Consider the following 26,816-nt stretch of genomic DNA (forward strand, 5'->3'; position numbering starts at 1 on the left):
CCCACTCCTATTAAACAAGTGAATTTCTCAATTTCGGCGGAAGTTCCGCCCATCGACGTCACGTCCGCGTCACGTGACCACGACGTGGCAGACATCATGTCGCAACCGCTGTTTTGTTTAGTAGACTTACAATTGTTATGCATTGACATAATGGCGCACACTCAAAATAGATTTAAATAAATTAAATAAGTCTTCTTCCCACTCCCTTTTAAACAAGTTAACTCTGCCCACGGATTTGAATTTCGGTGGAAGTTCCGCCCATTAACGTCATGTGCGCGTCACGTGACTGCGACGTGGTAGACGTAATATAGCGACCGGTTAGCACATCCGTCTCGTAAGGATGAAGATGCGGGTTTGTCACCCGATTTAGCACTTTTTCTTTTCTCCCTTGTCTGTATGTACAGGACTGTCTCAGAAAATTAGAATATTGTGATAAAGTTCTTCATTTTCTGTAATGCAATTAAAAAAACAAAAATTTCATACATTCTGGATTCATTGAAAATCAACTGAAATATTGCAAGCCTTTGATTATTTTAATATTGCTGATAATGGGATCAGCTTCAGAAAACTAGTTGCACTAAGTTCATTTTGTTTTTCCTTTTTAATCACTTCACTGGTTCTTTTATCGGGTGAAAACAAACATTTGGAGTAACAGTACATTGTCCTAAAGGGTTCTTTCCTTTTGTTAGGAGCCCAAACTTACGTCGTCAATGACTGCTTCACCACTGTAACTCGAACGTGAAACACAGGAAGAGGTCTGGCGCGAAAACAGCCTTCAAAATAAAAGCACTGCTGAATAACAACGAAGAATTCCTAACAGACGCTGTTTTCAGCAAGAATCATCCGACGGAAGCGTCTGTCATCAACAGTGGCCACGCAAGATGGCGGCCACCGGGGGCCAATTGAGATAGCCGGACGGGCTGTCTGCACTCTTCTCGATGCCGTGACGACAACAGGAAGCGATAACGCAAAGCAGTGAGCGGACGAGAGCAAAGACTTTATTGCAAAACATTTGTGGGCGGGGCTTGTTTGGCAGAACGCTCCTCATCCTCATCCTGGTCCTCTCGCTGTCGTTTCCTCGCTGGCCCCGCCTCCTGCCATCACAAACAATGGACATTGGTCAGTCTTCCGATCCCAATCGGAAAAATTCCAATTTGGCGAGTTTGCATCTCAATCCGAGTCGCTCCTTGCTGCTGTTAAGCGTGTATGTGTGTGCGTGTGTGTGTTGGGGGTACCATGGCAGCTGGATACATCAGCCGGTGGGCTTTCTCCAACATCACGGGGTCCTACACATACACACACACAATCCTGTTTGAATCTCCATCGCGCTGCTGCCGCTTCCGTTGATGACGAGCGACAAAGAGCACCTGCAGCCAGGCGTGCCGGAGCGCCTCGTCGATGGTCATCCTGTCGGCGGGCGCCACCACCAGAAGCTTCCTAACCATGTCCTTGGCTGTCACGCCCGCGCGCGCACACACACACACACACACACACACACACACACACACACACACACACACACACACACACACACACACAAACACACACACACAACACACACACACAAACACACACACACAAACACATGCATGAGACCACCGCGGTGAAGGTGACGACAATAAAGACGACGAGCTCACCCTGGTCGGACACCTGGCGCCACTTGGACGGCACCATGGTGAAGCGGCCTTGCACGATCTGCTCGCTCACCGACAGGTCCGAGAAGCTCTCGTGGAACGGCGGGTACCCGCACAGGCTGCGCACGCAGAACGACGCCGGTAGAATGTGGCTCTTGTATCGACGTCTATACGAGACGCTCAATTACCAGACAAACAGGAGGACGCCGAGGCTCCAGGCGTCGACGGGCAGGCCGTATCCGCCGGTGGCGGCGTGCGTCAGCACCTCGGGCGCCAGGTAGGACGGCGTCCCGCACAGCGTCCGCATCAGGGCCGCCTCCTCTAGGATGCGTGACTGGTTGAAGTCCGTCACCTGATGTGTGGACGCACACGCACGCACGGGGTCACGCCGCTTTGCAGAAAAAGTTGCGCCGCCGGCGGGCTAACCTTGACGAGGCAGTCGTCTTCCTGCGACGACAGGAGGATGTTCTCCGGTTTCAGGTCCCGGTGGATGATGCCCCGGCTGTGCAGGTACTGCGTGCACGCATCGGGCGCGTTCAGCGATCGCGCCCGACATCCGGCCGAGGTTTCGAGCGGCGCCTCACCTGCACGGCTTTCAACATTTGGTAGAAGTAAAGCTTGGCCGTGGCCTCGCTAAGTTGCTGCTGAGATTTGAGTCGACCAAAGAGCTCGCCGCCCTCCATCCTGTCGGGCGAGGCCGTTAGCACGTTAGCAAATGCGCACCGCACGCGCATGCACTCACAGCTCCAACACGATGAAGAAGGTGTCGTCCGTCTGGTAGAAGTCCTCGGTCCTGATGAGGCACGGCTGAAATCAAAGCACAGCGGCGCAGTGGGCGGGGAGGCCTGCCTCCCTCCCTCCCCCCCTCCACGGGCGAGGCGGGAGCGCTCGACGAGCTCACGTGATCGATGCGCTGCAGGATTTCGATCTCCGTTTGAGCGTTTCTGGCGGCCGTCTGCAAACGGAGCGGCGGCGCAAAGGTCAGCCGCGGGGTCGACCGGGCACCGGCCGGCCGATGAGAGGACAGATACTCGCTCCTTCGGACTTGAAGTTGTTCTTGTTGATGACTTTGACGGCAAACTTTTTACAGGTGGAGCGTTGGAACGCCAGCTTCACCTCGCCGCACACGCCTCTGAAAGACAGCCAAGTGACATCAAGTTTCTTTACTATATGGCCCTAAATCACAAGCAAGTCTCAAAGGGCTTCACATGTACAAAAAATTGAAAATTATTCTCAAACATCCCCTGATCTTAAACTCTCAGGAGCGTGCGACGAGGAGCCCGGCCGGGCCGGGCTGGGCTGGGCTGGGCTGGGCTGGGCCGGGGCGGGGCGTGCCGGGCGCACTCACGTCCCGATGCGACGGGTCAGCAGATACTTGTCGCGAAGCTCCTTGGGCAACGTGGACTCTTGGCCAGACATCAGGTCGATGAAGACAAACACTGAGCAAAGACAGCGACGTTACGCTGGCGGCCGCATCAGGGCCGCCGCATCAGGGCCGCCTCCTCCGGCCGGTCGCCGCGGCACTTCCGGTCTTCACCTTTATTGCGCTGCTCCGACAGCGCCAGCACTGCGTTGTTGACCAGAGGAAGTATCTTGTTGCTTCCGATTTTGTTCCCGTCGACAAAGGTCCCGTTGTTGCTCAGGTCCTGAACAAACACCTCGGTGCCCTCCTGGGATTAGGTCGCGAAAGGAAAACATCATGCAAAGCTCAGGCAAGTGTGTGTGTGTTGAGGAGGTTGAAGAGGAAGAGGAGGAGGCTCAGCTACCCTGTAGATCCTGAAGTGTCGCTTGCTGTAAATTCGGAATCGCAAGGATCCTCTGTGGTCGGGATCGTCCAGGACATAATGACATTTGGAGTCTCGGCCAAACAAATACTCGTCTTCTACGCAATCTGAAAAAAGAGCGCACACGCACGCACAATCGCATTCCGTGTTTGAAATGTGCTCAGTGTGCGTTGCTACTTTTGGGAACCAGCAGGGGGAACCCGCGTGCCTTCAACTGTGCTTGGAGAAGTGGCACAACTGCCAGTGGCCTGACCAGGCCCGGGACCAAGACCAAAGAGGCTGACTTGCCGTGAGAGCCAAAGCCCGGCTGCATGGGCAGCAGACGTCCCCAAGGTTGACTTTCGGGCTCCTCGGGGACAGACGGCAAGGTGACGGGAAGCGTGTCGGCGCTGCTCAGCGTCCCCGAGCCGCTGGACGACTGGCTGCCTGATGCCGGGCCACTGGAAGAACTGGAGCTGCCCTGGGACTTGGACTGGGCCTGTGAGGGGGACAGAGTGGACAGGGCCTGCGACGAGCACTGGGCCCCGTCCCCCTCTTGTGGGGTTTCTCGGGACATTGGAGCCTACGAACGGGACGTACAAAGGCGGCAAAATGACATCGATGAAGTTTTCAGGGTTGTGCATTTAGCGCCGACACGATTGGACCGTAGTATGTCGAATTATTACACTCGACACGGTGTCACATATTCTATGTCAGTGGTTCTTAACCTGGGTTCGAGCGAAGCCTCCACTGGGAGGTCCGAACACACCTGATTTATCGTGTAAATTCGTGATAACGCATATCTGAACCGGTCTTGCAGAGGCACACTGATTTGCAGGTATGTATATGTTGAATTCATGCACTGTGTTGGTTTTGTCCGTTGAACAAAGTGATGATCATGCACGGCTCATTTTCTGCACTAGTAAAAAACATGTCTTGAATTTGATTTTTATTTTTTTTTTTCCGCTAAAGAGGTGTTCGATGAACGCGCGTATTAAACTGGTGGGGTTCGGTACCTACAACAAGATTAAGAACCACTGTTCTGAATACAAAAGCTGTCAAATGTCTGAAAAATAAAATAAAAAAACGGGCAAGCAAATCTGACCTGAGAGCAGCTCGCCCCTGACTCCGCCCACTAAGCCTGGAGGGCGGGAGTTGGGGGGGGGGTCAAGTCGACGGCAATGCAGAGCGGCTCCAAATCTCTCACGAGCGAGGACCAAGCGCGTTTCTTCTTACCTTGCTTGGCGCGCGTGCAGGCAAGGAGTGCGAGGATCAAGCGCGTTTCTTCTTACCTTGCTTTGCGCGCTTGCAGGTGTCGTCCACGTTTTCCGTTGCAGCACGCACCCGACGTGCGCGCCAAGCGAGTTTGAGCGAGAGCCTCGCGGGAAGTGCGACAGGCTTCGTTGTCCTCTTGCGTCACAGACCCAGCCGACCAATGGGACGTTAGGCACTACGCCACGTGCTGCCGCCCTAGCTTGTTCGGAATTCCGGCGCTCGTTGTTGACTTCCGGGTTTGCGCAGGACGGACGAGCGAGCAGCGGTGCTCGATGTGACGTCACCATGTCTGCACGCAGGGGTCGCGGGAAGACCTTAATCTTCACTGAAGATATTTGAATTATTTTTCGTGTCATTTTTGACGCAATGTCTCGTTCAGGAGGCCACATGCTCAAGCTGAAGTCGAGTGCGCCGTCATGGCAGCCATGAAGCACAACGCCAACATGGCGTCAGACTACCTGGACAAGACGGCCACGCACGCATCCATCAGGAGGGTACCCGTTTATGTGGGCTGCCGCGCTGCCACGGATCAGCGGTCAATAATGGACGGACGACAAACATGGCAACAAACACGCCACCTGCACGTTCACGATGTCATGGGGGCGTGGCCCACTCACAGTCTGCTCTCTGCGTTTTTGGCTCCATCTTGTGCTTTATTCCAGCCAACAGTGTGTATGTAGTGTGTCCGTGTTCAGTGTGTCAGCGTGTGTAACTGTAGCCTCCAGTGCGTCTTCCAGCTTTGAAGTTCGTTAAGTCGTCTTCGTTTGTCTGCGTCGGAATGCGACAATTGTGACGAGAACACCTGCTGAAAGCGCTAACACACACACACAAAGGTTTGTTAGCCAAATGTGTGAGTGTCGAATTTGTGCGTGTACCTTGGCGGCTGCGTCCCTGTGCTGGATGACTGCCAGATGTCCCAGGGTGCACTTGGTGGTGGCCACGGCCACGGTGGTTGCGGCGCTCAGGGCGGATGCGGCGTTGGCGGGGAGCGACATGTGAGGAATGCCCGGCCACATCCTGAGAAACGCACACAACCGGCGGCTCTTTAGCTCCGCCGGGACGGGCGCGTGGGAGGCTACCTGCAGGATTGCTGCGTGGTCTCCATGGCAACATCTCTGTCCTCCGACATCTGCTGCGAGGTCACTTCTGCGAGCGAGATCAGGCGCACGGATTCACGACGGTCACGTGACGCCGACTACCCGCTAATTACACTCGAGCAGATGTACACAAAACCTGACCTGGTAGAGGAAGTCGGTCCATCTGATGGAGGAGGTGCTCCGTCAGAGAAGCCAGTGACGTCACAAACTCCTCGGCTCTGCGTCTCATGCACTCCTGCGGGCGGAGCGGGTGAGGTCACGCGCGGACGGACAGCACGGACAGGGTGGCTCGCTGCCTACCTGCAGTTCCCGATGCGAGCCCAAGATAGCGTCGTGGAGTCTCTGTTGTCGGGCCTCCTCGCCACGCCTCAGTGCTTCCATCTCATTGGTGGAGAGCGACACGCGGAGACCGGCCACGTTTGCCATCTGATGACACGCGGGCAAGCGCTCGTTAATTGACAGCGTGCCGATGCTAACGAAAGGCCGCGCGGGACCCATCGATAACATTGCGCTAACGTCAGTCATGCCGTCAGTGTTTTTTTAAGATTTTTCAAAATTAGTCATACATAAAGATCAGTGGACAAATAATATATTTTTTTACTCATCATGATGACCTCCCTTGACCGCACGTCCCTGCTTAATACGTCGGGCCGCTAACGCTAGAGGCGGTCGTCACGACGATGTCGTCTCAGGCTACGGCATCTGGGTCGTCGCGGCAAAAGCGTTACCTTCTCCTCCTCGCTGGCGGCCATGGTTTCCTCAAAGGAGCGGCGGACTCGCCCCGCCTCTTCCCTCAGCTCCGCCCCCAGCCGTTTCTCGTGCGTACGGATCAAGGTGGCGGGCAGCAAATGCATCATGTCGGCCAACACGCACTGCTGCTGCTCCAGCGCTGCCCGTGAACACGCACGCACAGCGTCAAGGACGATGTCGTCAGAGGAGGCAGCAGCGGCGACGGCCGGCACCTTCCCTGCTGGCGCTGAGCAGCGAGCGGGAGTTTTCGTGATGTCCCAGAAGCCTTTGCTGCGTGTTTTCCACCCACTGGTCCAGCCCGGCAGGAAGTCGATGGAAGCCGCCGCAGCGTTGACTCTGGTAGAAGTCCTGAGGAGGCAGGCCGATGCCGTCGGGTGATGCTAAAGCCGCATGCGCGCAGAGTGGCGCCAGCATGGCAACACCCAACCGTGTGTGTTACCTTGGCAACCAGCAGAAGGGTCTGATGAGTCCTCCTTAGTATGGCGTTCACGATGGAGATGTAGCAACTACACACGCAAAGGAAGCAGGCCCTAGGTGACGTCTCTCGCATGTGTGACGTGACTAATGTGGACTCACTCTGGATTGGGATCTGCTTCTGACTTGGTGCCAAAGATCTGGAGCCTTTTGTCAGTCCTGAACGACCTAACAACGCACGCACATGCACTCAACGAAGCCTCGGGCGCAACCTCGGGGCACACAAGGCGCGCAAACCTCGCGACGCCGGCAGATTCGCTGCGTCTCGATGACTGCTGGGCGGGGCTTTGACCTACACGCCAGCCAACACACAAACAAACGCAGAGATGTGGGCGCGCGGCCGTAGCGGCGACCGACCGCATCCATCGGGCCGGAGATCTTCAAGACGGCAGCCGACGTGCCATTGCGGAGGAGGCGGAGTCAGTACCTTCAGAGAACCTGGCGGACATATGGAAAAGGTCAAAGCGGGGTGGGGCGGGGCCTCCTCCTTGCATACGCACCTGTTGAGTGACTTGACCACGCCCACTATGGGGTCTTCCATGATGTTCCCGCCCGAGCGGCAGGGCTGCAGCAAGGCCAGGGGCGGGGCCGACCACACCTGCTTTCTGGATTTGGACACGGCGGGAGGAGCTGCGCTCTCCTCGTTCAAGTATTGTCTCCGCCTCCTCAGGTCCTCGCCGATGGCCGACAACAAGGCGAACACCTGCTCCACGCTCACCTGCGCGCGCGGGCAGTCACACACAAAATGAGCATTTGTCGGCGCACGGCGGGCGTTGCCAGCCGGCCGGGGCAAAGGGACCTGCTCTTCTTCCAGGGTTTTCCTGAGTTGCTCCAGCCGCGCGCCGATGACCGCCTCCTGCTGGTTGCTGCTAGCTGCCTGGGCGCACACACACACTCAGCTCCAGCCTCGCGCCGGTCGGCCGAGGCGGAAAAAGCGGCTACCTCGGCTTTGACCTCCACTTGAGTGCTGCTGAGGATCCTCTCGATCAACTCGATGAACTTGACCTCGGCCTGCAGCACGCACAGCTTCTCCTCCAGACGCCCGGACGCCGCCTTCACCTGAACGCAAACACCATCTTGGGTCAGCCCGACCATTTTTTTTGTTTGTGTGTGCGTGTAAGTGTGTGTGTGTGTAAGTGTGTGCGTGCGTGTGTGTGTGTGTGTGTACCACACCTGCTGCAAGGTCTTGGTCTGCAGGTTGTGCAGGTCCGTGTAGACGTTCTCCTCCGTGACACTGATGCGTTTGCTCTCCTCCTTCAGACGCCGCTGGAAGGTTTTCACCTCCTGACGCGTGTAGTCGCCCCCTTCACTGAAAAGCCTACGCCGCACGCATGCCGAGTGGAGCAAATCAAATACGCGACGTTTACGAGAAAGGTAACGTGGCCACAGCGGCTGGCGGGAAAGGCGGAAGCAGGCACCTGAACGATTTGAGGAGGCGCGCCGTCCGGTTTCGGAGCTCGTCCATCTGCAGCTGAAGCGCCGCCCGGAAGGACGAGTGCGAGCGCTGAGTGTGCTTGATGTGCTCGTCCAGACGGTCCTGCAGAGTGGCGCTAAGGGCCTCCAGACTGGGCCACGCACACATACAGTCAGAGGAAACGGCCAACCGGAGTGACCACCACCGCTTACCGTTGGCTGCCGTCCGTTTTGAGGACGCCGTCCTCCATCTCGCCGAGCGTGGCGGTCAGCTTCCGGTTTTTCTCGTTGATGGCCGTCCGCAGCTCCTGCAAGGCTGCCGTGCACGAGGCCAGCACGTCCGACACTTCCTGGCAGTGAGCGTCCACACGCTGCTTGTGCAGCTGCAGCTCGGCTACAATGGCCGTGCGAGTCAACCGACTGGAACTGCATTTACAAAGTTTCACCGACAGAAAGCGCCGTACGTACCCATGCGCGGGATGTAGATGCACGCCTTGATGTGTAGCGGATCGAGCGGCTGCATTTGCAAGTCGTGGTAGGCGCGCACCGCCTCCTTCCTGTCCGTCACCGTGGCCACAGCCGACGTCAGGACGTCCTGAAAACGCCGCTCCACGTAATCCAGGAACAAAATGCGCATCCTGCACACGCACGCGCGGGTCACACAGATCTGGCTGATGTCAAGCCCGACGACGCTAAAGGCTAACACCTGTTGAGCGCGTGCATGAGAAGCTCGACAGGAAATACGCTCAGGTGCGTTTCCTGTTGCTTGCTCATGTTGCCGGGCAGGTCGGAGCCGGGGCATCTGAAGGCGGGGCCAGAGTAGGACACGCCCCCAGACGACATGAAGGTGACCTTGCCGCTGAGGTCGTACAGCTCCAGAAGAGACGACTCAGCCTGGACGAGTACGTGCAAAAATGTTATTCCAGCCTCTTTGCGGCCGGCCGATCGCGAGGCGACCTCGGCCAGCGAATCGGAAATCTCCTCGTGTGCCGCGTCATCCCGACAGCCGATTGGCTCTTCCTCCTCTCTCGTCCCGCCCTCTTGACGACCCTCTACAAATACGCAAGTGCGCAAAAAGACAAAGTGGACAAACGCACTAGACAACCTGATGACATCATCGTCATCCACGCCAGCAGACCTTGAGTGTCGCTGGCGATGACGTCACTGACTGGCGGCAGCTTCTTCAGGTCTTCTGCACTCTGCAGGGGGCAGTGACATCATCACCATCGGGCACCCACGCGCTCGTGGCGTGTGTGCGCGCGCGTGCGCGGCTCAGTCACAGGAGCAAAGGAGGCGAAGAGGCGGAAGAAGTTGCCAAGGGAGTCGGCCGAACTCCAGAAGCTCATCGGCGACAGTGCGGGGGAGGCGGTCCAACACGGCGCACTGGTCCGTCACACACTCGCAGCAGCTGCGTCCAAACACACGTCAAAAGTCGTCTGACGGGCCGGCCGCGTTCCTGGGCGCCGGCTGACCTGTTCCTGATGTCGCGCAGGTAGATGATGGTTTGCTCCAGCGACGACTTCAAGGCCACTTCGCTGCTCTCCTGACGAAGCGCGGCCAGGAGCTCGTCCAGGAACACCTTCTTCCTCTTTTCGGCCGAGGCTCGCCGTTAGCGTCTGGCCGGCCGCCGGGCGCCGGCTCACTCACCTGCACGTGTCGCTCGTGCGTTAGTTGCAGTTGGTCCAAGCGCCGCTGGACGTCCTCCTCTCGCCCCCGCAGGACGCTGAAGTGCTTTTCCCACAGCGACGCCAGGGCCCTCATGACCACAAAGACACGTCTGCTGAGACGCGCCGACGCGCGGTACAGGCTGTCGGAACACGTCTGCGCACAGCACACGCGCCCGAGCGAGCGAGCATGACGCAGACGACGCAGACGGGAGAAGGACGCGCGGCCGCTCCAGGCGGGCCAACACTGACGTCGATGGCGGCCAGCTGCGTTTCGTCTTGTCTCTGGTGTTGTCCGATCAGAGAGATGAGTTGAGACTTGACCACATCGCTCACCTCCTCCTCCGGCAGCTCCAGCGCAGACAGTGCCTCCTGCGGGCAGAAAGGCGTCAAGCCAGCTCGTTGGAGCGCAGCGGCGGCGGCGGCAGCGGCTTAGCCCCTGACCTGGCAACGCTTGACTTGGGACACGCGATCCTGCCACATCAGCTCGTAATGACAACGCAGCTGATGAAGGAAGTCGGCGTGACACGTGTCTGACGGACACACGCGTCAATGCTCGAGAGGGCACGGAGGGAGGTAGGAGCGCGGGCGGGGAGGGGCGTTACCGATCTGTTGATTGACCGCCGTCAGTTGCGCCAGCCAATCGGAGACCATCGCAGCCGAGAGGGAGGGCGGGGCCAGGGAACTGAAAGAGACGTGCGCGATTAGACCCGGGCGCCCGGCCCCAGCCCCTTGGGCGGCGTCCGTTACCCAAGGCCCTTGACGATGTCGCAGCGTCGCTGGGACAACCGCCGCAGGTTCTGGTCCGCTTCGCGGAAGGTCTGCTGCTCCGACAGCAGACGCCACACGTCCACGCTTGCCACCGACAACCTGCTGCCGCCGCCGCTGTCCGACTGAGTTTGGGCTCGCCGCCTGACCCGAGCGAGCAAGTCGACGTGGCGCGACGCCAGACCGATCACCCACCTGAACTCTTGGAGCATGTGGCCGGCCTGACTCCGCCTCCACTGGCTGACCGACTCCTCCCACTGCAAGCGCAAGAGCGCCTCCTGCTGGAGGGCCTCCTCGTGCAGCAGCAGCAGGAGGCGTGCCGCGCTGCGCCGGTTGGCCAGCAGGCACTGATTCAGCATCTGAAACACGCATGCACACAGTGGCCTCACATTCAAGGTTCAGAAGTCGCTCAGCGGCTTACCGTGGCCTGGCTGTGGATGTGCATATGCGTGTTGGTGCAAGGCAGGAAGTTGATCTTCTCCAGCAGGTGGCAGTACCTCCGCAGAACAGGTCTGATCTACACACAAGCGAGAAGAGCGTCATCGGTCACCACGGCGACTGCGTCCACCCTGCGGCGTGAAGCACAAGCCAGATCATCACCTTGTTGACTCGCAGTCGCTCACACTGGTTGACTTGCAGTTCAAAGGTCAACACGCTGGACTTTTTCTCCTTCATGTGAGCCTCCACCGAGCTCCACACGCACAACACCTCCTGAGCGCACACGCAAGGTACCCATGTACGTTTGACGTGTAATGGTGGTGGCGGCGGCGGCGCCGTGTACCTGCAGGCTGCGTTGCTGCACGTGCGTCATGTCCTGCGCCAGCTTGTGCAAAGAGGCATCGATCCTTTGCAGCTTGGTCCTCAGTTGCACGCTGTGGGTCCTCACTTGCTCCTCGCACAACTACATGCGCACGCATGTTATTGTTTTTTATTTATTATTTATGGTTTGTGCCTTCTTGTTTTTGTTTTGTGTCGCCTACTTGTATGTCTCGTCACCGTGGGATGGAGGAAACGGAATTTCGGTTTCTTTGTGTGTCTTGACATATGAAGGGATTGACAATAAAGCTGACTTTGACATGTGTGTGTGTGTGTGTGTGTGTGTGTGTGCTTGTGTGCAAGGGCCGCGTGCGCGCGTTACCTGCGCCAGGTGTGTGAGTTGCGCGTGCACATGGCGCACAGCTTCCTGGTGTTGGATCTTCTTGTTCTGGTGGACGCGCTGCAGGATGTCGCACGACTGGTGCCGGGCCTCTGGACACAGAGTGCTTCCCGTCGGTCGGCGTCAGCGCATCACGGCGAAGTCGTCATACCCACCCACGGCGTCGGGAAGCCTGACCACCGCCTCCGCGTCGCCTTCACCGTCATCCTCTCGGCCAGCGTTATCCTCGGCGCCGGGATGCTCCCTGCTCAAAGTCGGCGGCCGTGTCTCTGCCTGTCTGTACAGGTGTGTGTGTGTGTGTGTGTGTGTGTGTGTGTGTGTGTGTGTGTGTGTGTGTGTGTGTGTGTGTGTGTGTGTGTGTGTCCGCGCGCACCTGCTTTTAGCGCTGCACGGTGTGTCACAGTCGGCAGCACGCACACGCGTCGTCGCCGTGTGTTTGCGCGCAGCCAACAAACTTTTGGACAGACGAACCTTGAAGCAAAGCAACATTAGCATTAGCTTTAGCACGTGTATCTTCTTCAACTTTTAACACACGCAGTCGACGCCAACAACATTAGCACACGTCATTAGAGTTAGCAATTTTAACATAAGCAGCTGCTCGAGCACCTTTACAAATACTCGATTATTGTTTTTAATAACACAAACAATATGATATAATGAATAGAAAAACACGTTATGACTATTAGTAGACTCGCCCTGAATGTGTTTTATCCTCAGCTTTTGTAAACGACAAAATTGACGTTAGCATCAATTAGCATTTGCGGGATTAGCCCTTGTTCGAGTAGTCGTTTGCATGCATTTGAAAATGGGATTAGCACGTGTTTGGCTATCTTGGTCGTTGTCAAACAAATGCTTTCTTTGAATTCTCTCGAATGTAGATGGATAATGAGCGACATTAGCATTTTGGGTAAGTGACGTCATCATCGTGATTAGCAGCGCTCGCATTAGCATTTGCATAGGCCCAACGCACCTGATCACCAAAGAGCTGCTGGTAAACATTGCCGCTCGGAACCACGCGGCTCTCCGACATGCTAACGCCAGCCTGCTGCAAACGCTGCCGCTTGAGTGACGTCATCTGCGTGAGCCCCAAAAAAATACAAATTTCTTTTTTTTTTTTTTTTACACACAACCAATTCGGACCCGAACTTGCTGCGTGGACGACCTCAAACGCGCCTTCGACATGGGTGCGTTTGTTACCGTCTCCATAGAAACAACAGGTGTTTGACCAACAGAGGGCGCGCACGCACAGACGCGCGCGAGTGTCGTCGGCTTGGAACGCGCTCCGTCGCCCGCGCGCTGGCCAGGGGGATGTCACGTAGGCGTGACGTCAAGGCATTGGAGGGCGAAAGGATTTTTTTAGACGTGTCATAAGGTGCAACGTTGCTCAGTTCACATTTATAAAATGGAATCAAGGAAATCGGGAAGATGTGGTCTCGAGGTGATTTCCTCAAAAGGTCTTTGCAGTCTTGTCGTTCGAACGTCGTCGGGGTTCAAAGAACTTCCGTCATCCAGACCAAACAAGAATGATTGAAACAGAGCAACAAATTGGTTGGTCCCATTCATTTGAAGATTTTACACTGCAAATATGAAACTTCAACACCTTAACAGGGCAAGTCATGACATTGGATAAGAAAGAGAAAGGCAATATGCAGTCGCTGTGGGGAAAACAAGTCAAAAATAGCTAACTTCATTGCTTTGCACGCCAAAACAAGCGTCATCGCACAGGTTCACGTGGCTTTTCTCACGGTCACAAACTTTTATTTGGGCAGGAAAACGATTGATACGGTCAGAAGGTTGCAATTCTCACGTCAGCACAAGTCGTTTACAGTCACTGTGCACACGTTTCAAGACGGGAAATGTAAAAACAAAAACAAGACGATTCATACGTGACATCACTCAAAGACGGACGGCACGCGTGGCATTAGCGTGTCAGTGCTAACAACACTGGCGCTTTTCCCTTGAGGTCGGTCAATCACGATGACGCCACTCGCAGAGCTAAAGGCTAGCGCCTTGCTACAATAGTTAGTTTTCACAAAATATAAAAATGTTAGCAGGCAAAGGTTAGCTAGCTAGCATATACATTTTTTTCACATTTTTATGTAGACAGTGCAAAACACATCATTGGAATCCTATACTACATGCATACGTCAGAACGCTTTCCCGTTTATGTTTGAAAAGGCGAAAACCACGCGTAGCTCCGAGTGGATCGGCTCATCTTAAGGAGGGAGGGAGGCCGGCCGGCTAGAAAGTCAGAGCAGGTCCAAGCTCCTTACTGCCTGGATGGGACGCACCGACGCCACTCGATTTCTGCCCTAGCATTTTCAGAGCTCCTCTGATTGCAAGAAGCTACGGTATTGTCTTGTGCTGGCCTTGGCCGCCAAGGAACAGTGCGGCGCGCACATGCTGATGAAGCGCGGACATTTGATGAAAGACTTCAGGCTTTGTTTTTTTTTTGCCGAGGAAAAAAATATGCGCCCGTGGACATCTTATACAGTGCTGTGCAAAAGTTTTAGGCCGCCATTTCCATTTGTTGTCTTGCCAGTGCCATAACGGTTGGGGTCCAAAAAAATTGCAGAACTCAGGCAAGGATGGGCTGCAAAACACAATTTGCACAGCTTTGCATTTGCGTCCGTTGCTCCGTCTACTTGTTAGTCAGCAAGTTGGCGTCTGGTTCACGGAGGATGCGAAACAGGTGCCAAAAGGATTCGGACTCCAATGATTGACTTGTAACAATAAACCCCATCATTGCCAAAGAGTAATGAGAAATCTTAGTTGTCCGTTGAATGTTTTTTTTTTCCCCCTTCTCGGTCCATCCCTCTCCAAGGTTTTGTGCGTCCTACGAGTTCACGTTTGACAATTCGAGAAGACGAACCAACCCGGCGATGGCCTGAGACTTTTCCGCAGTACTGTATGAGAAATGAAACGAGTCCACTCGCGACCGCAAGCGGGGCGGCGGCTAAGGACAAACGCCATCGCCGGGGCACAAGACCGGCGTGTGCAAAGTACGTTGAAACAAACGGCCAGACGACATCGTCGGCCATCATGCTTTGCCAAATGAAATGAAAGCCAAAGTGAGCCGGAACCCCAAGAAAAAAGAAAAAAAAGCCAATCAAAGCGACGCCAAGCTAATAAAAACTAACTGGCTGGCGGTGGTCGACGGAGTGACATCATAATGCCAGTCTGATGAGATCATCAATCCCGGCGGAGCTTGGTGGGTGCGTCGGCCCGGTGAGATGAAGCTAATGCGCTAAAGGCGCTCCATCTTTTGCTGTATAGCTCAAAGAATCGGTGGAACCCATTTTCAAATGCCACTTCCTGTTTGTGCATTTCATTTCCCAGCCAGCGTGCCTACAAACTCGCGCGCGTTTTATGGTGAAGAGAAAGCGCTTGTGGAACCGCCCACCCGCCCGATAAATGACCAGGAAAGCTTCTGACAGCAAAAATCAAATCATCTCTGGGGCCAGTGCTCGCGCGTGCCGTGTACATATGCGGGTTTGGGTTTTTCAGACCACGGTGCTGACGGACGGATCCGACAGGTTGATCTGTCCAGTGATGTCGGTCGGGTACGGCTGCACGGGGCAGAAAGAACGAACACGCACACACGCACCAAAGGAGGAGTCATTGTCACGATCACAGTGGCCAACAGGGGGCGACGGCGGGCGGTCCTCACCTGCAGGTTCTTCCTCCAGACGTTGACGGCGGCAAACGCCAACTGCATCTGCTTGCGACGGGCGTCCTTGTGGCGCTTGTAGGCGATCTCGATGAAGATGAGAAAGATGCCTGCCACGATGCCCCCCGCCACCAGCATGAATACGCCTGGCGGTGAGAAGAAGCACAAGGGAAGTGAGGGCAAAGAGGCACCACCGGCCACTGCCACTCACCTGCCATATTTTCAAAGGTGAGCGTGGCGGGCGCGTTGCTCCTGGAGTCGCACTCCTGGTAGCGAACCCACGTCTTGTCCAGGTCCTCCATGAAGCCGTTCTCGTGAGAACTGGGAGCCGCAGAGCCGCTGGCTTAGACTAGCGGCGGCGGCGGCAAGTAGGCGGCGACCCTCACCTAAGGATGGCGAGCGACACGTTCTGCTTCCAGGGGCTATCCTTCCTCATCCCGATGCCGAAGCCCGAGCGGAAGAAAAGCTCTCCGGTGGTCACCAGGTCGCACTTCTGTGAGGCCTCGAACTCCAGCACGGCGCTATCCCAGATGAAGGCGTGCAGCTTGCTAGCGGGCGCAAGACACAAAACGCTCTGCTGATCCTGATACCGTGACAACCCCCCCCCCCCCCCCCCAAACGCTTCTCACTTGTCTCGAACAGCCTGGATGGCCTCGGCGGCGCTCTCGTAGTTGTGCTTCTCCATGTGCCGGTACATGGTGCTCAGCTCCACTTGGCGCCGGAAGTAAATGTCCACAGAACTCTGTTTCACCGTCGCGTAGATGAACTTGTCCGACGGGTTCCGCAGCTGAGCCGGGCAAAAATGGAACGTTACCCTGGTGGGACCGTCACGCAGAGCATGGGGAGCGTGATGATGATGAGGATGAGGATGACCACGTCGAAGGCTCGGTGGCACGATGAGGTCGAAGGCTCGGTGGCACGATGACGACGTCAAAGGGTCGGTGGCGTGCTGACCCTGGGGTCGTTGATGCCAGTGATGCGCTCCTCAGGCCGGTCCAGCACCAGGAAGGCGGCCAGATTGGCCGTGTACGACGCCACGATGATCATGGCGAAGCCCGCCCACACCATTCCCAGGATCCTGGCCGAAAAACTCCTCGGGGCTCCTACGGGAGGTCGGGGGGTCAGAGCCAGAGGCAGACAGGGCCGGCGGCAGTCACGCCACCGCCTCGGGCTCACCTTCACCAATCCCGGAATTGAGAAGGACTCCCCAGGAGAACCACATGGCCGACGACAAGGTGAGGGCGTCTTCTTCTTCTTCTTCGCTGTTGACTTTGAACCTTCCAAAAGGGCTGCCCGCCCACACGCACGCAGACACGTTAGCGCCCGCTAGCTCTGGACACCGTTAGCGTCATAGACGTCTACCTGAATCGGTCTAATAGGTAGAGCATCACTGCCACCACGTGGACCGACAGGCCGACAAGGAGCCACAAGGTGCTCTGGAAAGGCTGCATGAAGGAGTCCAGCGTGCTGCGAGGGATTTCCTGCATGGTGCACATGAGCCACAGCCAATGGCGGCGGGCCGCAAGCCACAGCCAATGGTTGCCGGCCACAGCCAAAGGCGGACGGCCGCTCTCGCTCGGCTTGGCCTCCTCCTACCTTCTTGACTAGAATGGTGAGGCCCTGGTACTTGAAGGGCTTGGAGAACTCGATGTACTGAGCGCGCTCGTTGTTGATGGTGAGGGGGGCCACGATCATGTCAGCCAACCCGCCCAGCAGCTCGCCCATCATGCCGTTCCACTCCTTCTTGTTGCTGTTGTTCACCTAAACCATGCCAAAAGCCGCCCACTCGCTCGCTCCTTGGCTCTTGTTACGTGCTTGCGTGGCGGAGGCCGCTGCTTCTTACCCTCTCCTGCGTTCCAAATTTCCCGTCCGCCACCAGGTGAACCTCATACGTGAAGTTCATACTCATGGCCAACTTGATGAGGAGGTCGATGCAGAAGCCGTAACAACACTGAGGAACCGTCGGCTGACCTGAAACACCAGACGCGCGTGTGGCACGTGTGGACGGACGGACCTCGTGTGTGCATGCGTGCGTGCACCAGACCTGGGATGGTGCCGTTGGGTCCAGTGCAGATAACCTTTTTGATGAGGACTCCGTTGACTGTGTATTCCTCCGTACACGTTCCATCCGCTTTTGTGGGCTTCACGTAGACAAAGGGCTCCTGGTGGATGGTCACGATCTGCAAGCATGTGACAAGATTCTGAAAAATTAGGGAGAGGGGGGGTGGAGAGAGAGAGAGAGAGAGAGAGAGAGAGAGAGAGAGCCTTCATTGCCATCCACGTGGCAAACCTTGAGTTTGGTCGACATCTGGTAGCCGACCGGCTTTTCCGTTTCACCGCCGGGCCAGATGATCTTCCTTTGTGGATTCATCACCACCTGCCACAAGCGCGCACGTGCGTGCGCACGTCACCGACACGATCACACCCCACGTGCGTGCAGATTGCCTCCCACCTGCGATCCGTTGAAGATGCCGACCTGCACCAATCTGCTGGGCTTCTGCTGATAGTTGAGGATGTTGTAAGTGGCGAAGCGTCGGTCGCCGTCGTCGTTGAACTCGATGCGACCGGTCAGGCCCTCGGCGTACTTTGAGGACATCAGCACCCTGGTCCGGTCGAAAGCGTCGCCTCATTCGTCCTTTTCTTTTCAAGCGCTTGCTTTGTTTATTTTCTTCACGCAACTGCACTTTCAATGTTCGTTTGACTCGTTTGGGTCAAGGCTGGCGGCTTTGCTGCCGACCCGTGTAGCGAGCGAGCTAGCGAGTGAGCGAGCGAGCGGCGCACCTTTTGAACAGGGGTCCGGTCCTCCAGATATTGGTGTTGCCCACGCACCCACGCGGAGGTTCCGTGATGTTCTCCTTGTCCAGAAGCTCCTGCAGGGACTGCGCCACCACTCCCACGGCGTCCGTGATGTGCGCCGACTCGTTCTTACCGTTAATCAGCTGCAGACCCAGCAGGCCTAGCCGGCACGCACGCACGCACGCACGCACGCACTCACACACACACACACACACACACACACACACACACACACACACACACACGCACACACAGACACTGACGGGTTACACACATACACGCACACACGCGGAGCGCTGTGTCCTCATAACTGCGCATGCTAATTACACCCATGTCCTTAATTACAGTTTGACACACACTCCAGGCACCAAAATGCACACTGGGAGGTGAGAGCCGCTTGTTAATTAAAATGCTCAACAGATTTATCTTCACCAGTCACATAGAGTGCAAAGTACATTTGTGCTGTTAGCACTGGCCAATGATATGTGACCCGCGGCTAACAAGTGGTTAGCGTGTCCTACCGGCTAAAACTACTCGCTAACAGCAGCGTTCGCCGCAGAACACGTGGTTAACACGAACTACCACCATTAGCATTTGGTATTACAATTACCTCCAAAAGTGGCTCATACCGCCGGCTAGCCAGCTAGCTCACTGGAAACACTAGCTATTGCCATTAGCATTTGCTATTGCAATCGCCTCCAAAAGTGGCTCATTCTGCCTGCTAGCTAGCTAGCTAGCTAGCTCACTGGAAACACTAGCTACCACATTAGCATTTGCCATTACAATTACCTCCAAGAGTGGCTCATACCGCTGGCTAGCTAGCTAGCTAGCTCACTGGAAACACCACCTAAAAGTGGCTACCAGTGCAATTAGCATTGTACAACAAAGGCTTTCATTTTGACTGGAATGCTAACAGGCAAAGCTAAGCTATCTTTATTACGGTCCGTCTTCTTCATCGTGTGTCTCCCAAAGAAGGTCGAGTGTGTGTGACATGCGTTCTTGTTGACCGGCATCCGTTTTGTGATGGCGCCTTCTCAGTTTAGCGGGGCTGATGGTCACGTGGCAATACAAGCCAGGCCTTCTTTGTCAAGATGCTTTCAGCACAATCAAACACACAAGCCGACACTCCTTCATTTGGCATGTCTCCGCAACGCCTGTCACGTGACCACGCATCAACGACACCGCTCTCCAACACAGCACGACTCATCCACTCGGACTACGACGTTGCCGTTGTCTTACCGCCGTTTGTTCAGACAATGACATCAAAACAGTCATGGTTACCGTGGCAACACGAGAGGTCGTCTGCCGTACGGCCCCCACCGGCAAACAATATTATTACAGTCACACCCCCCCCCCCCCCGTTTAAGACCGATGCTAATTCCCATTAGCCCGTCTATGGTGTCTCACGTGTTATGTTAGCATTAAGCTAACTGACTTAGCTTCCACTGCAGTTTGACATGTGCTAATTCCCATTAGCCCTGTCTATGGACCAAAGCTGCTCAACAGGTGAGCCAGAACGGGGTTACCAGTTACTTGTCGTGAAGCGAGTTGTGTTGCCTTGGCCACCGCCACAGTGTGCGTGGCCCTCTGAAGGCAAACTTTGGCGAACAGGTCAAAGTTTCAATAGATGACCGGCTATCTGGAGAAACTCCAAAGTCGGGTGCCTCCTACTTTGTCCAGTACGTGTGAGGCTTTGGCTTGTTTTTTTGTTTTTTTTTGGCATTGCCCATTTCCTGCGTAACCCCACATACCCCACCCCACCCCTCCCCCCGATGCACGGGGGGGTCACTGAATTCAAGCCCCCGCCGGCCAAATACGACAACAGGCAGGCAGACAGGCGGCGGCAGCGGCGGTGAGAAGAAAGAAGCTAAAGATGACACAAACAAAAGATGTTAGTACAGTGAAAGGCACACGCACGCACGCACGCGCACAACATGGTTGACGCGTTCAAACGTGATTGGCACATTTGAACCTTCAACAGGCAAAAAACAGAAGCGGCGAGATCGGGCGGCACCAAAAAGAAGCCATCGGCGTCACAGCTGTCATCTTCCAATCCAATGATTAAACTAATGAAGCTACACACTAGCCTTGCCTAGCTGCAACCCACTCACATTGACGTTGAACATTTCCATTTTCAGTGGATCCACATTTTTCAGATGACCATTTCCTTATCCCGACATTGACCCACTGTATCGTTTTTCGCAACAATTGGAATTTCATCTCGGTGTCTTTGGCAAGCTTTCCAATGCCCCCACGTCAAATCTGACTTGACTTGAAGACGTTTGCATTTTCTAAGAACTTTTTGGTTTGGAAAAATGATCAATTTTCAAAGAACGTTTTGTTTTTCCAATACTTGTCAGGAAAACGATGCCACTGGAACCATGTAGAAAAGGCTGTGTACGCCCATGTAAATCAATTCATGCTAATGTAGCTCGATGCTATCTCGCCGAGTCTGCGGGGACAACTCCAAGAGAACAAGTTGAAGACAGGAAGCAAAACAAAGACAGGAAGCAGAAGACAAGGACCACGTGTTCCATACCGTCCGGTGCCTCATTCAAAGCTTTTCCGCTCATTTCTCTCTCTCCGACGATCCAGACGTAACCGGAACCGGTCATGTTGAGTTGACGGGCCGCCTTGTAAACGCCCGCCGCTTCGTCCTCGCTGCCGCCGGCCGGGTACAAACACACACACGCACGTCACAAACAGGCAAAACAAACGGGAGCCTTGTTAGCTTATCCTGTTGCTATCCGGCAGTTAGTGAGTAGCTGGCTCTCACGTGACTCGCTCCAAACAAAAATAAGTTACGGGTCTCTATAAATCATTGACCTCACGTGACCCGTTCTAAATTTGGATTCACTGCATTTGGAGTCTGATCGAATGGCCTTGATCTGAGGATTGTGAGGACCTGCACAACGTCAGCTGCGCTGGTATGGCCATGTCAAAAGACTCCCCCCTGAACACCCGACTCACGCTATCCTCAATTTCCAACCAAAAAGTGCCGGCTGGAAACGACCCCTCGGTGCCCCCCGCACTCGATGGATCGATGCCGTCACCATGGACCTACATCACCTGGGCCTGTCGCTACCTGACGCTGAGCCCCTAGCACTGGACCAAACCAACTGGCGAAGACTAACTCAACTGATTGGCTCTACGCATGGCGGCACCCCCGTCGCTGAGCAAGAGAACCGATGATGATGAGGATTCCCTCAAGGGTCACTCCTCAGACAACTTTTTTTTCAGTCTGTATCTGCTACCTTTGGGTGAAATGCTCATGGCGATGCAGATGACACGCAGCTCTATTTATCAACGTCCCCAATTACCCTGTTGTTAGCATCTACAGCAAATTAACAAGTGCCGTCCGTCCGTCCTCTACCGCTTATCCTAGCTCGTTGTGAGCAAGAGCTCAACATTATGTAAGCCGCAAGCAGCTAGTAGATGGTGTGCACAGGTTAGCTCACTGACCTGGCAGAGAGGATGATGACGCGAGCCTCCAGGTCTTTGGCGTCCATGAGCAGGGCAGTGAGGTTGGTGTCAGGACCAAACAGCAGAACCTTCTCAGCCTGAAGTCCACACAGACACGTCACAACACATCATAGCACAGACTAGGTTAGCACATTGGCCGCCCTCCCATTCTGCGACCATGCTCCCACTCGTCCTGTACCAGTAGGAATAAGAATCATTTGTGCAGGGGCCGGCCGGGGGTAGGAAGGGCATCCAATGGGGAGCGGAAAGTGAAAGCTGATAGACATGCAAGACCAACCAATCAGGGACGTGCATGTTAGCGAGCGCAAATCAAACCAAAGACTTGAGAGAGAGGGGGTGTTTGCAGAGAAGTGCTAGGGCCCAAGGTGGGCGGTGTCCGTCAGACCCCGCATGCATCCCTCACATGGGGTGGGGGGGGTGGGGGGGTGCAAGGGTGTATCTGTCCTGCATTCCCAAAGTCATGACAAACCAAAAGAAAGATGGCTGCCTCCAGGATAAGGGCTATCTCTGGATCGGGTGGGCGGGGCTTCGGCCGGTGGACAAGATCGGTGAGTGGGTGGGTGGGTCGTTCGGCGTGCAGCGTTTGGACCATGCAAGCGTTCTACCTTAGACAATCTTCTACCTTAGGCGTTCTCCGGAAGTCAAAGCCGTGATGCTCCATGTTTTCATAGTTCCTGATTTTAGTCTGATGGTCATGCGACAACAGAGAGAACGTCACACACACACACCCACCGCAAAACAACACGCACTCACACAACAGGACCGAAACACACACGCCGAGAACGGACACGTGAAATCTGCCGACGTGATTGGACACGCAGGTGTGATGTCATCAGATTGACGTGTGTGTGCGTGTGTGTGTATGTGTGTGTGTGCACGCGCGCGTGCGCGTGTGTGTGTGTGTGCGTGTGTTTTCTATTTTTCTTTTGGTTGCTTTTGTTTTTTCGTGTCAAACGGTGACATCTGTGTGTCCGCTTTGTGTCATTAGTTTGATATCCAAATGAGCTGACATTGGGAGACAAATTTAAGTCAAGTTGGCGCAGACCGGGGAGGCCGAACGAATCTCACTGAGCCGTTTGGCACAAAAGTGGCAAACAATGTTTGAATGAAACCGTCAACTCAGCTCTGCGCAATCCTCAAATGGGTCATTCAGGCAAAATTGGCGACATCGTTGTTAGTGCTGATGGCTCAGCTAGCACAGCGGCGCTACGCCAGCGTGCCCCACGTCGGTGGGGGCAACGTTCCCAAGCGTGAAGATGAAATGAACCCGAGTGGACAGACAGGCGGAGCACGACGGGAACGAGATACCGAGAAGGACCCAAACTGGAGAATTCCTCAACCAAGTCTAAGGCGTAGACAACTGGAATGGCTTCCGTGACGACAAATGGAACAAGAAGGAGCATTAGCAGGGGCGCAAATGCTCCATCTTGTCTCATCCTCATCCTTGTCGTTGCTTTCACTGGGGATGGAGCATCAGGAGGGGTGGGGGGGGGCAGTAGCTTCCACGCGCTCACCGGGCCGCAAGCTTCGGGTCGGGACACCATCTGAGCCGTGTGAGTGGCTGGATGAAGTATGACGATGAATGGGAGCGCTTCATTGTGAACAAAGCCACTTGAGCGACTGACTCCATTATCGAGCTCAGTGCTGTAAGACGCTGACTTGGGAGCAAAAAGAAAAGTTGAAGCACTGTCATCATTGGGCGAGCTACCTGAGCCCCAGTCACGTGACCCCGCTTCACCTATCACATGACCCCACGAGGAGGAAGCGAAGAAGAAGCAGGAAGATGACCAGGAGGGTGACGCAGCAAGTCCCGCCGGTGCGTTTGTGAGGACGCCCGCCCGCCGCCCCCCCAATGTTCAAAAGTGTTGCCGTGGCAACGACGTCACACATTGAACCGTGGGATGCGCTGTCGCCATGAGAACGTCCTCACAAAGACACACGAGGAAGACGCGTGCGCGCACGTGTGTATTGTAGCTACTTCTCCCCATAGATTTGTATAGGAAAGGCTAGATGGCTTATGGCGGCGGCGCCACCTGTCGGCCGTTTTAGAAAGTAGCGCTATGAATTGATTACAGACCCCAATAACGTGCCTATCCTTGAGACTGAATGTTTACAATCGCACATTTCAAAGAAAACGGAAAAGCTTGCGTTTGTGTCAATAAGTAGCTCTCTGACATCGACCCGACCGGCAAAGCGGGCCGTCCCAAATTCGGTGGCGTTGAGCAATCGAGAGGTTACTTCAAAGTCGGTCGACCGTAACGTTGTAGGAGCGATCGAGCGGCTCAGTCCCAAGATGGCCGGCACCGGCCGCCTTGTGTGTGTGCTCACAGCGCGCATGAGCCATCTATACTTCTCTCACTGTTTGGGTGTGTGCGCGCTTATGTGAATGTGTTATGTGTGTCAGCTCATAGCCACGGCATGCGTGTGCATCGCCATTGTTGGCCCCTTGTTGGTTTGTGTGTGCGTGCGTGAGGCCAGCGCGCAAACCCCCCGTCAGCTGAGTCACCTTGGTCTCCTTCTCCTCCAGGAGCGTTTCCAGCCTCTTCTGTGCGGCCCGTCCTTCGTGGTCGTCGCTGACGATGAGGATGATGTGGTTCCAGCGGAACTCTCGCATCAGGTCGAACCAGACGCTGGCCTGGTGCGAGTACGGGGGCACCGTCCGCAGGAAGGACAGGTGGATGCTCTGCACGGGGCGTCAACAGTTGGCGAACAGCGGGCGGGCGGCCGAGCGCTCCTGGCTCACCTTGTCGGAGTAGATGGACATGCGCGTGGTCAGGCCCACCACGGGGATGCGGTAGAAGCCAGCAGTGTAGGACACGGGCGTCGGCGTCAGGTGGTCGTTAGACTGAGGCGGGTGGCTCACCAAGATGGCGTACACCTGAAACGCCACGCCACGCCTCTGTGAGGGAGGCCGCACGCCAGCGTGGGAGGGACTAACCTGGTTGGAGATGAGGTCCTCGCAGACAGAGAGCGCCATTTGGATGGCGTTGGCCTTGTGCGTGACGGCGATGGCGTTCATCTTGAAGCGGTCGCGGCCGTAAGCGGCGTTGGCATGCGCCACTGCCTCGCGGAACACCTGCTCGTAGCGCTTCTGGCTCAAGACGGCGCCCACGTTGACCACACGCGGCTCGCAGCCGCACAGCGCCACCGCGCCGCAGTGCAGCGCCAGCAGCAGCAGCGACGCGCGCACCTCCACTGAAGGCGGGGGGCAAGGGGGGATCACAGGGGCGGCGCTTAACCGATCGGCCAAAATCGACGCACGCAAATTACAATCGTGTGTTGTTGTATATTTTCTATTTACACAACATAAAAGGCAACAACACACACACAAACAACACTACACATTCACGACAACATACCGAAACACAGCACACAGCAACACTTAAAAGCCACAACAAATTCAACAGCACACAACAAAGAGCCTTTTTTTTTTTTTTTCCTCATTGTTTTACCAGGCAAGCCAATTGAGAACACTTTCTCATTTACAATGGCAACCTGGAGGCAAGGTGTGTGAAGTGTCTTGCCTAAGGACACAACAACATGTGACTGTGACAGAGCTGGAGTCGAACCGCCAACCCTCCAGTTACTAACCGACCCGCACTACTGCCTGAGCCACAGCTACGCCATGAACATACCTTACGCAACACAAAAGCCAATAATACACACGTGTTTCCAATCAACACTGAACGCTTCAGACAACCATGCACACATGCACAACTCTCGACAAAACAATACCCAACACACTTGCCACACAAAGCTCACATTTTACACCCAACTCCGACCCACCCAAGAAAACACTACTATATGACAACCCTTTAACCACAATAACAAATGCGCACACAGCAACAGCCCAATTTTTACGGAAGAGGATTAGGGCCAGTGAAGAAAAAAAACCGAGGGGTGACAGGATTCTGACTTTTTTTCTCAGAATTCTGACTTTATTCTCAGAATTCTGACTTTAAAGTCAGAATTCTGAGATAAGTGTCAGAATCCTGTCACCCCTCGTTTTTTTTTTCTTCACTGGCCCTAATCCTCTTCCGTACAATTTACACACAACACAAAAACCCCGAACGCAAAAGCAGACACACAAGCACACGACACAGCGGGGGGGAATCTTTGCACATTAGCCAAAAGGTGTTCGCGCAATAATGACGTCACCAGGCACAGGAGGAAGTAGCAGTAGAATTCCAAAATAAAAGCACTTACTGTGCGAGACGCTTTTTTTTCTTTTCAGAATAACAGCAAGCGCGATTCCCGCCCTTGGCTCAATGAGCACAGCTGCTTCCGGTCTCCTTGGCGCGTCCGAGGGTTCGGCGTATGCGCGGTTCGGTTCGCGGTTTGCCTCGATGTCACGAACGTCGACTCACTCGCTCCCTCCGTGTCTTTTTCTCTGGCGCTCCGTCCTGTGATTCCCGCGCTCACGCACGCGCAACACGTCAATTATTGCACGCGCACCTTTCCTTCTTGCCGTCCGAATGACCTCACCGCCGCCGCCGCCACAATGACGACGACCATGATGATGATGATGTCGACGATGATGAAGACGGAGGATGCTCGCTCGCGCGTCAACTGTCCTCGATGCTCGCTCGTGCGCGCGCTCCCAGCGATGACAACGAAAGGGATGCACGCGGCCGCCGCGGCAGCAACGAGCGCGCACGAGCTTCCTTGCTGGGGTTTAATCGGGTGGACGCACGCACGCACGCACGCAGCGCAGCGCAAGTCGCGCGCAAATCTCTGTTATCGTTGTAGCGAGCTCGAGGGCGGGCATGCAAAGTGGGACGCAGCGGATTGCTCAGAGCAACTGAATGAATCCACACCATTGAAGGTATGAAAAACACTAACGGCAACAGCTCAGAAGGAGAATCCGCCCAGG

At 55.3% G+C, this 26,816-nt stretch overlaps 3 protein-coding genes across 11 annotated transcripts; all 3 read right to left on the bottom strand.

The window, feature by feature from the left end:
- Nucleotides 1-973: 973 nt before the first annotated feature.
- chek2 (checkpoint kinase 2) lies at nucleotides 974-22,244 on the bottom strand. 8 transcript variants are annotated; one of them, XM_037258502.1, is made up of 16 exons: nucleotides 4,690-4,806; nucleotides 4,494-4,538; nucleotides 3,707-3,980; nucleotides 3,401-3,525; nucleotides 3,172-3,304; nucleotides 2,983-3,073; nucleotides 2,670-2,766; nucleotides 2,536-2,589; nucleotides 2,377-2,441; nucleotides 2,219-2,318; nucleotides 2,061-2,147; nucleotides 1,823-1,986; nucleotides 1,588-1,753; nucleotides 1,368-1,514; nucleotides 1,236-1,286; nucleotides 974-1,094 (listed from the first exon to the last, which is right to left on the bottom strand). In XM_037258502.1, the coding sequence occupies exons 3-16, from the start codon at nucleotides 3,972-3,974 to the stop codon at nucleotides 999-1,001; spliced, it is 1,644 nt and encodes a 547-aa protein (XP_037114397.1). In that variant the 5' UTR covers nucleotides 3,975-3,980; nucleotides 4,494-4,538; nucleotides 4,690-4,806; the 3' UTR covers nucleotides 974-998. The 8 variants fall into 8 exon arrangements, 6 of the variants coding, with proteins under 6 accessions (XP_037114397.1, XP_037114396.1, XP_037114395.1 ...); XM_037258501.1 differs by lacking the exons at nucleotides 4,494-4,538; nucleotides 4,690-4,806 and adding an exon at nucleotides 22,232-22,244 and having other exon boundaries at nucleotides 3,707-4,119; XM_037258500.1 differs by lacking the exon at nucleotides 4,494-4,538 and having other exon boundaries at nucleotides 1,368-1,453; nucleotides 1,638-1,753; nucleotides 4,690-5,082.
- LOC119126935 (coiled-coil domain-containing protein 180-like) lies at nucleotides 5,301-15,049 on the bottom strand. The gene is given in 37 exon segments (XM_037258504.1): nucleotides 5,301-5,486; nucleotides 5,548-5,689; nucleotides 5,752-5,818; nucleotides 5,911-6,004; nucleotides 6,070-6,195; nucleotides 6,498-6,658; nucleotides 6,732-6,867; nucleotides 6,959-7,025; nucleotides 7,096-7,161; nucleotides 7,231-7,285; nucleotides 7,421-7,431; nucleotides 7,494-7,711; nucleotides 7,793-7,870; nucleotides 7,936-8,052; nucleotides 8,167-8,311; nucleotides 8,412-8,558; nucleotides 8,620-8,800; nucleotides 8,875-9,044; nucleotides 9,113-9,300; nucleotides 9,364-9,458; nucleotides 9,545-9,605; nucleotides 9,687-9,737; nucleotides 9,739-9,814; nucleotides 9,879-9,994; nucleotides 10,054-10,227; nucleotides 10,323-10,442; nucleotides 10,515-10,603; nucleotides 10,676-10,755; nucleotides 10,821-10,940; nucleotides 11,034-11,197; nucleotides 11,260-11,355; nucleotides 11,439-11,549; nucleotides 11,620-11,739; nucleotides 11,977-12,086; nucleotides 12,150-12,238; nucleotides 12,368-12,465; nucleotides 12,965-15,049. Coding segments are annotated over 37 exon segments (4,122 nt in total). The 5' UTR covers nucleotides 13,025-15,049; the 3' UTR covers nucleotides 5,301-5,363.
- Nucleotides 15,326-26,582, bottom strand: grin1b (glutamate receptor, ionotropic, N-methyl D-aspartate 1b). 2 transcript variants are annotated; one of them, XM_037258495.1, is made up of 21 exons: nucleotides 26,150-26,582; nucleotides 24,882-25,138; nucleotides 24,687-24,821; nucleotides 24,450-24,626; nucleotides 22,566-22,628; nucleotides 21,923-22,020; nucleotides 21,000-21,121; nucleotides 18,446-18,620; nucleotides 18,117-18,267; nucleotides 17,955-18,041; nucleotides 17,709-17,844; nucleotides 17,508-17,635; nucleotides 17,261-17,425; nucleotides 17,027-17,145; nucleotides 16,841-16,953; nucleotides 16,619-16,767; nucleotides 16,294-16,451; nucleotides 16,051-16,212; nucleotides 15,876-15,985; nucleotides 15,665-15,810; nucleotides 15,326-15,563 (listed from the first exon to the last, which is right to left on the bottom strand). In XM_037258495.1, coding segments are annotated over exons 1-21 (2,718 nt in total). In that variant the 5' UTR covers nucleotides 26,151-26,582; the 3' UTR covers nucleotides 15,326-15,497. The 2 variants fall into 2 exon arrangements, with proteins under 2 accessions (XP_037114390.1, XP_037114391.1); XM_037258496.1 differs by lacking the exon at nucleotides 22,566-22,628 and having other exon boundaries at nucleotides 26,150-26,581.
- Between the last annotated feature and the right edge of the window lie 234 nt (nucleotides 26,583-26,816).

The sequence above is a fragment of the Syngnathus acus genome, chromosome 9 (genome assembly GCF_901709675.1).
Source record: "Syngnathus acus chromosome 9, fSynAcu1.2, whole genome shotgun sequence".
NCBI lineage: Eukaryota > Metazoa > Chordata > Actinopteri > Syngnathiformes > Syngnathidae > Syngnathus > Syngnathus acus.

Bases quoted from the DNA above. Each gene is read 5' to 3' on its own strand.
- chek2 (XM_037258498.1), bottom strand. From the start codon at position 5,061: ATGTGGCCTCCTGAACGAGACATTGCGTCAAAAATGACACGAAAAATA. The intron at 3,981-4,689 runs GTAAGAAGAAAC...TCCCGTTCGTAG, and splicing joins CTGCAAGCGCGCAAAGCAAG to GCTCCAATGTCCCGAGAAAC. The intron at 2,442-2,535 runs GTGAGCTCGTCG...CTTTGATTTCAG, and splicing joins TCCTGCAGCGCATCGATCAC to CCGTGCCTCATCAGGACCGA.
- grin1b (XM_037258495.1), bottom strand. The intron at 22,021-22,565 runs GTAGAAGATTGT...TGTGGACTTCAG, and splicing joins ACTTCCGGAGAACGCCTAAG to GCTGAGAAGGTTCTGCTGTT. The intron at 18,621-20,999 runs GTATGGAACACG...CGTGCCGGCTAG, and splicing joins TTTGAATGAGGCACCGGACG to GCCTGCTGGGTCTGCAGCTG.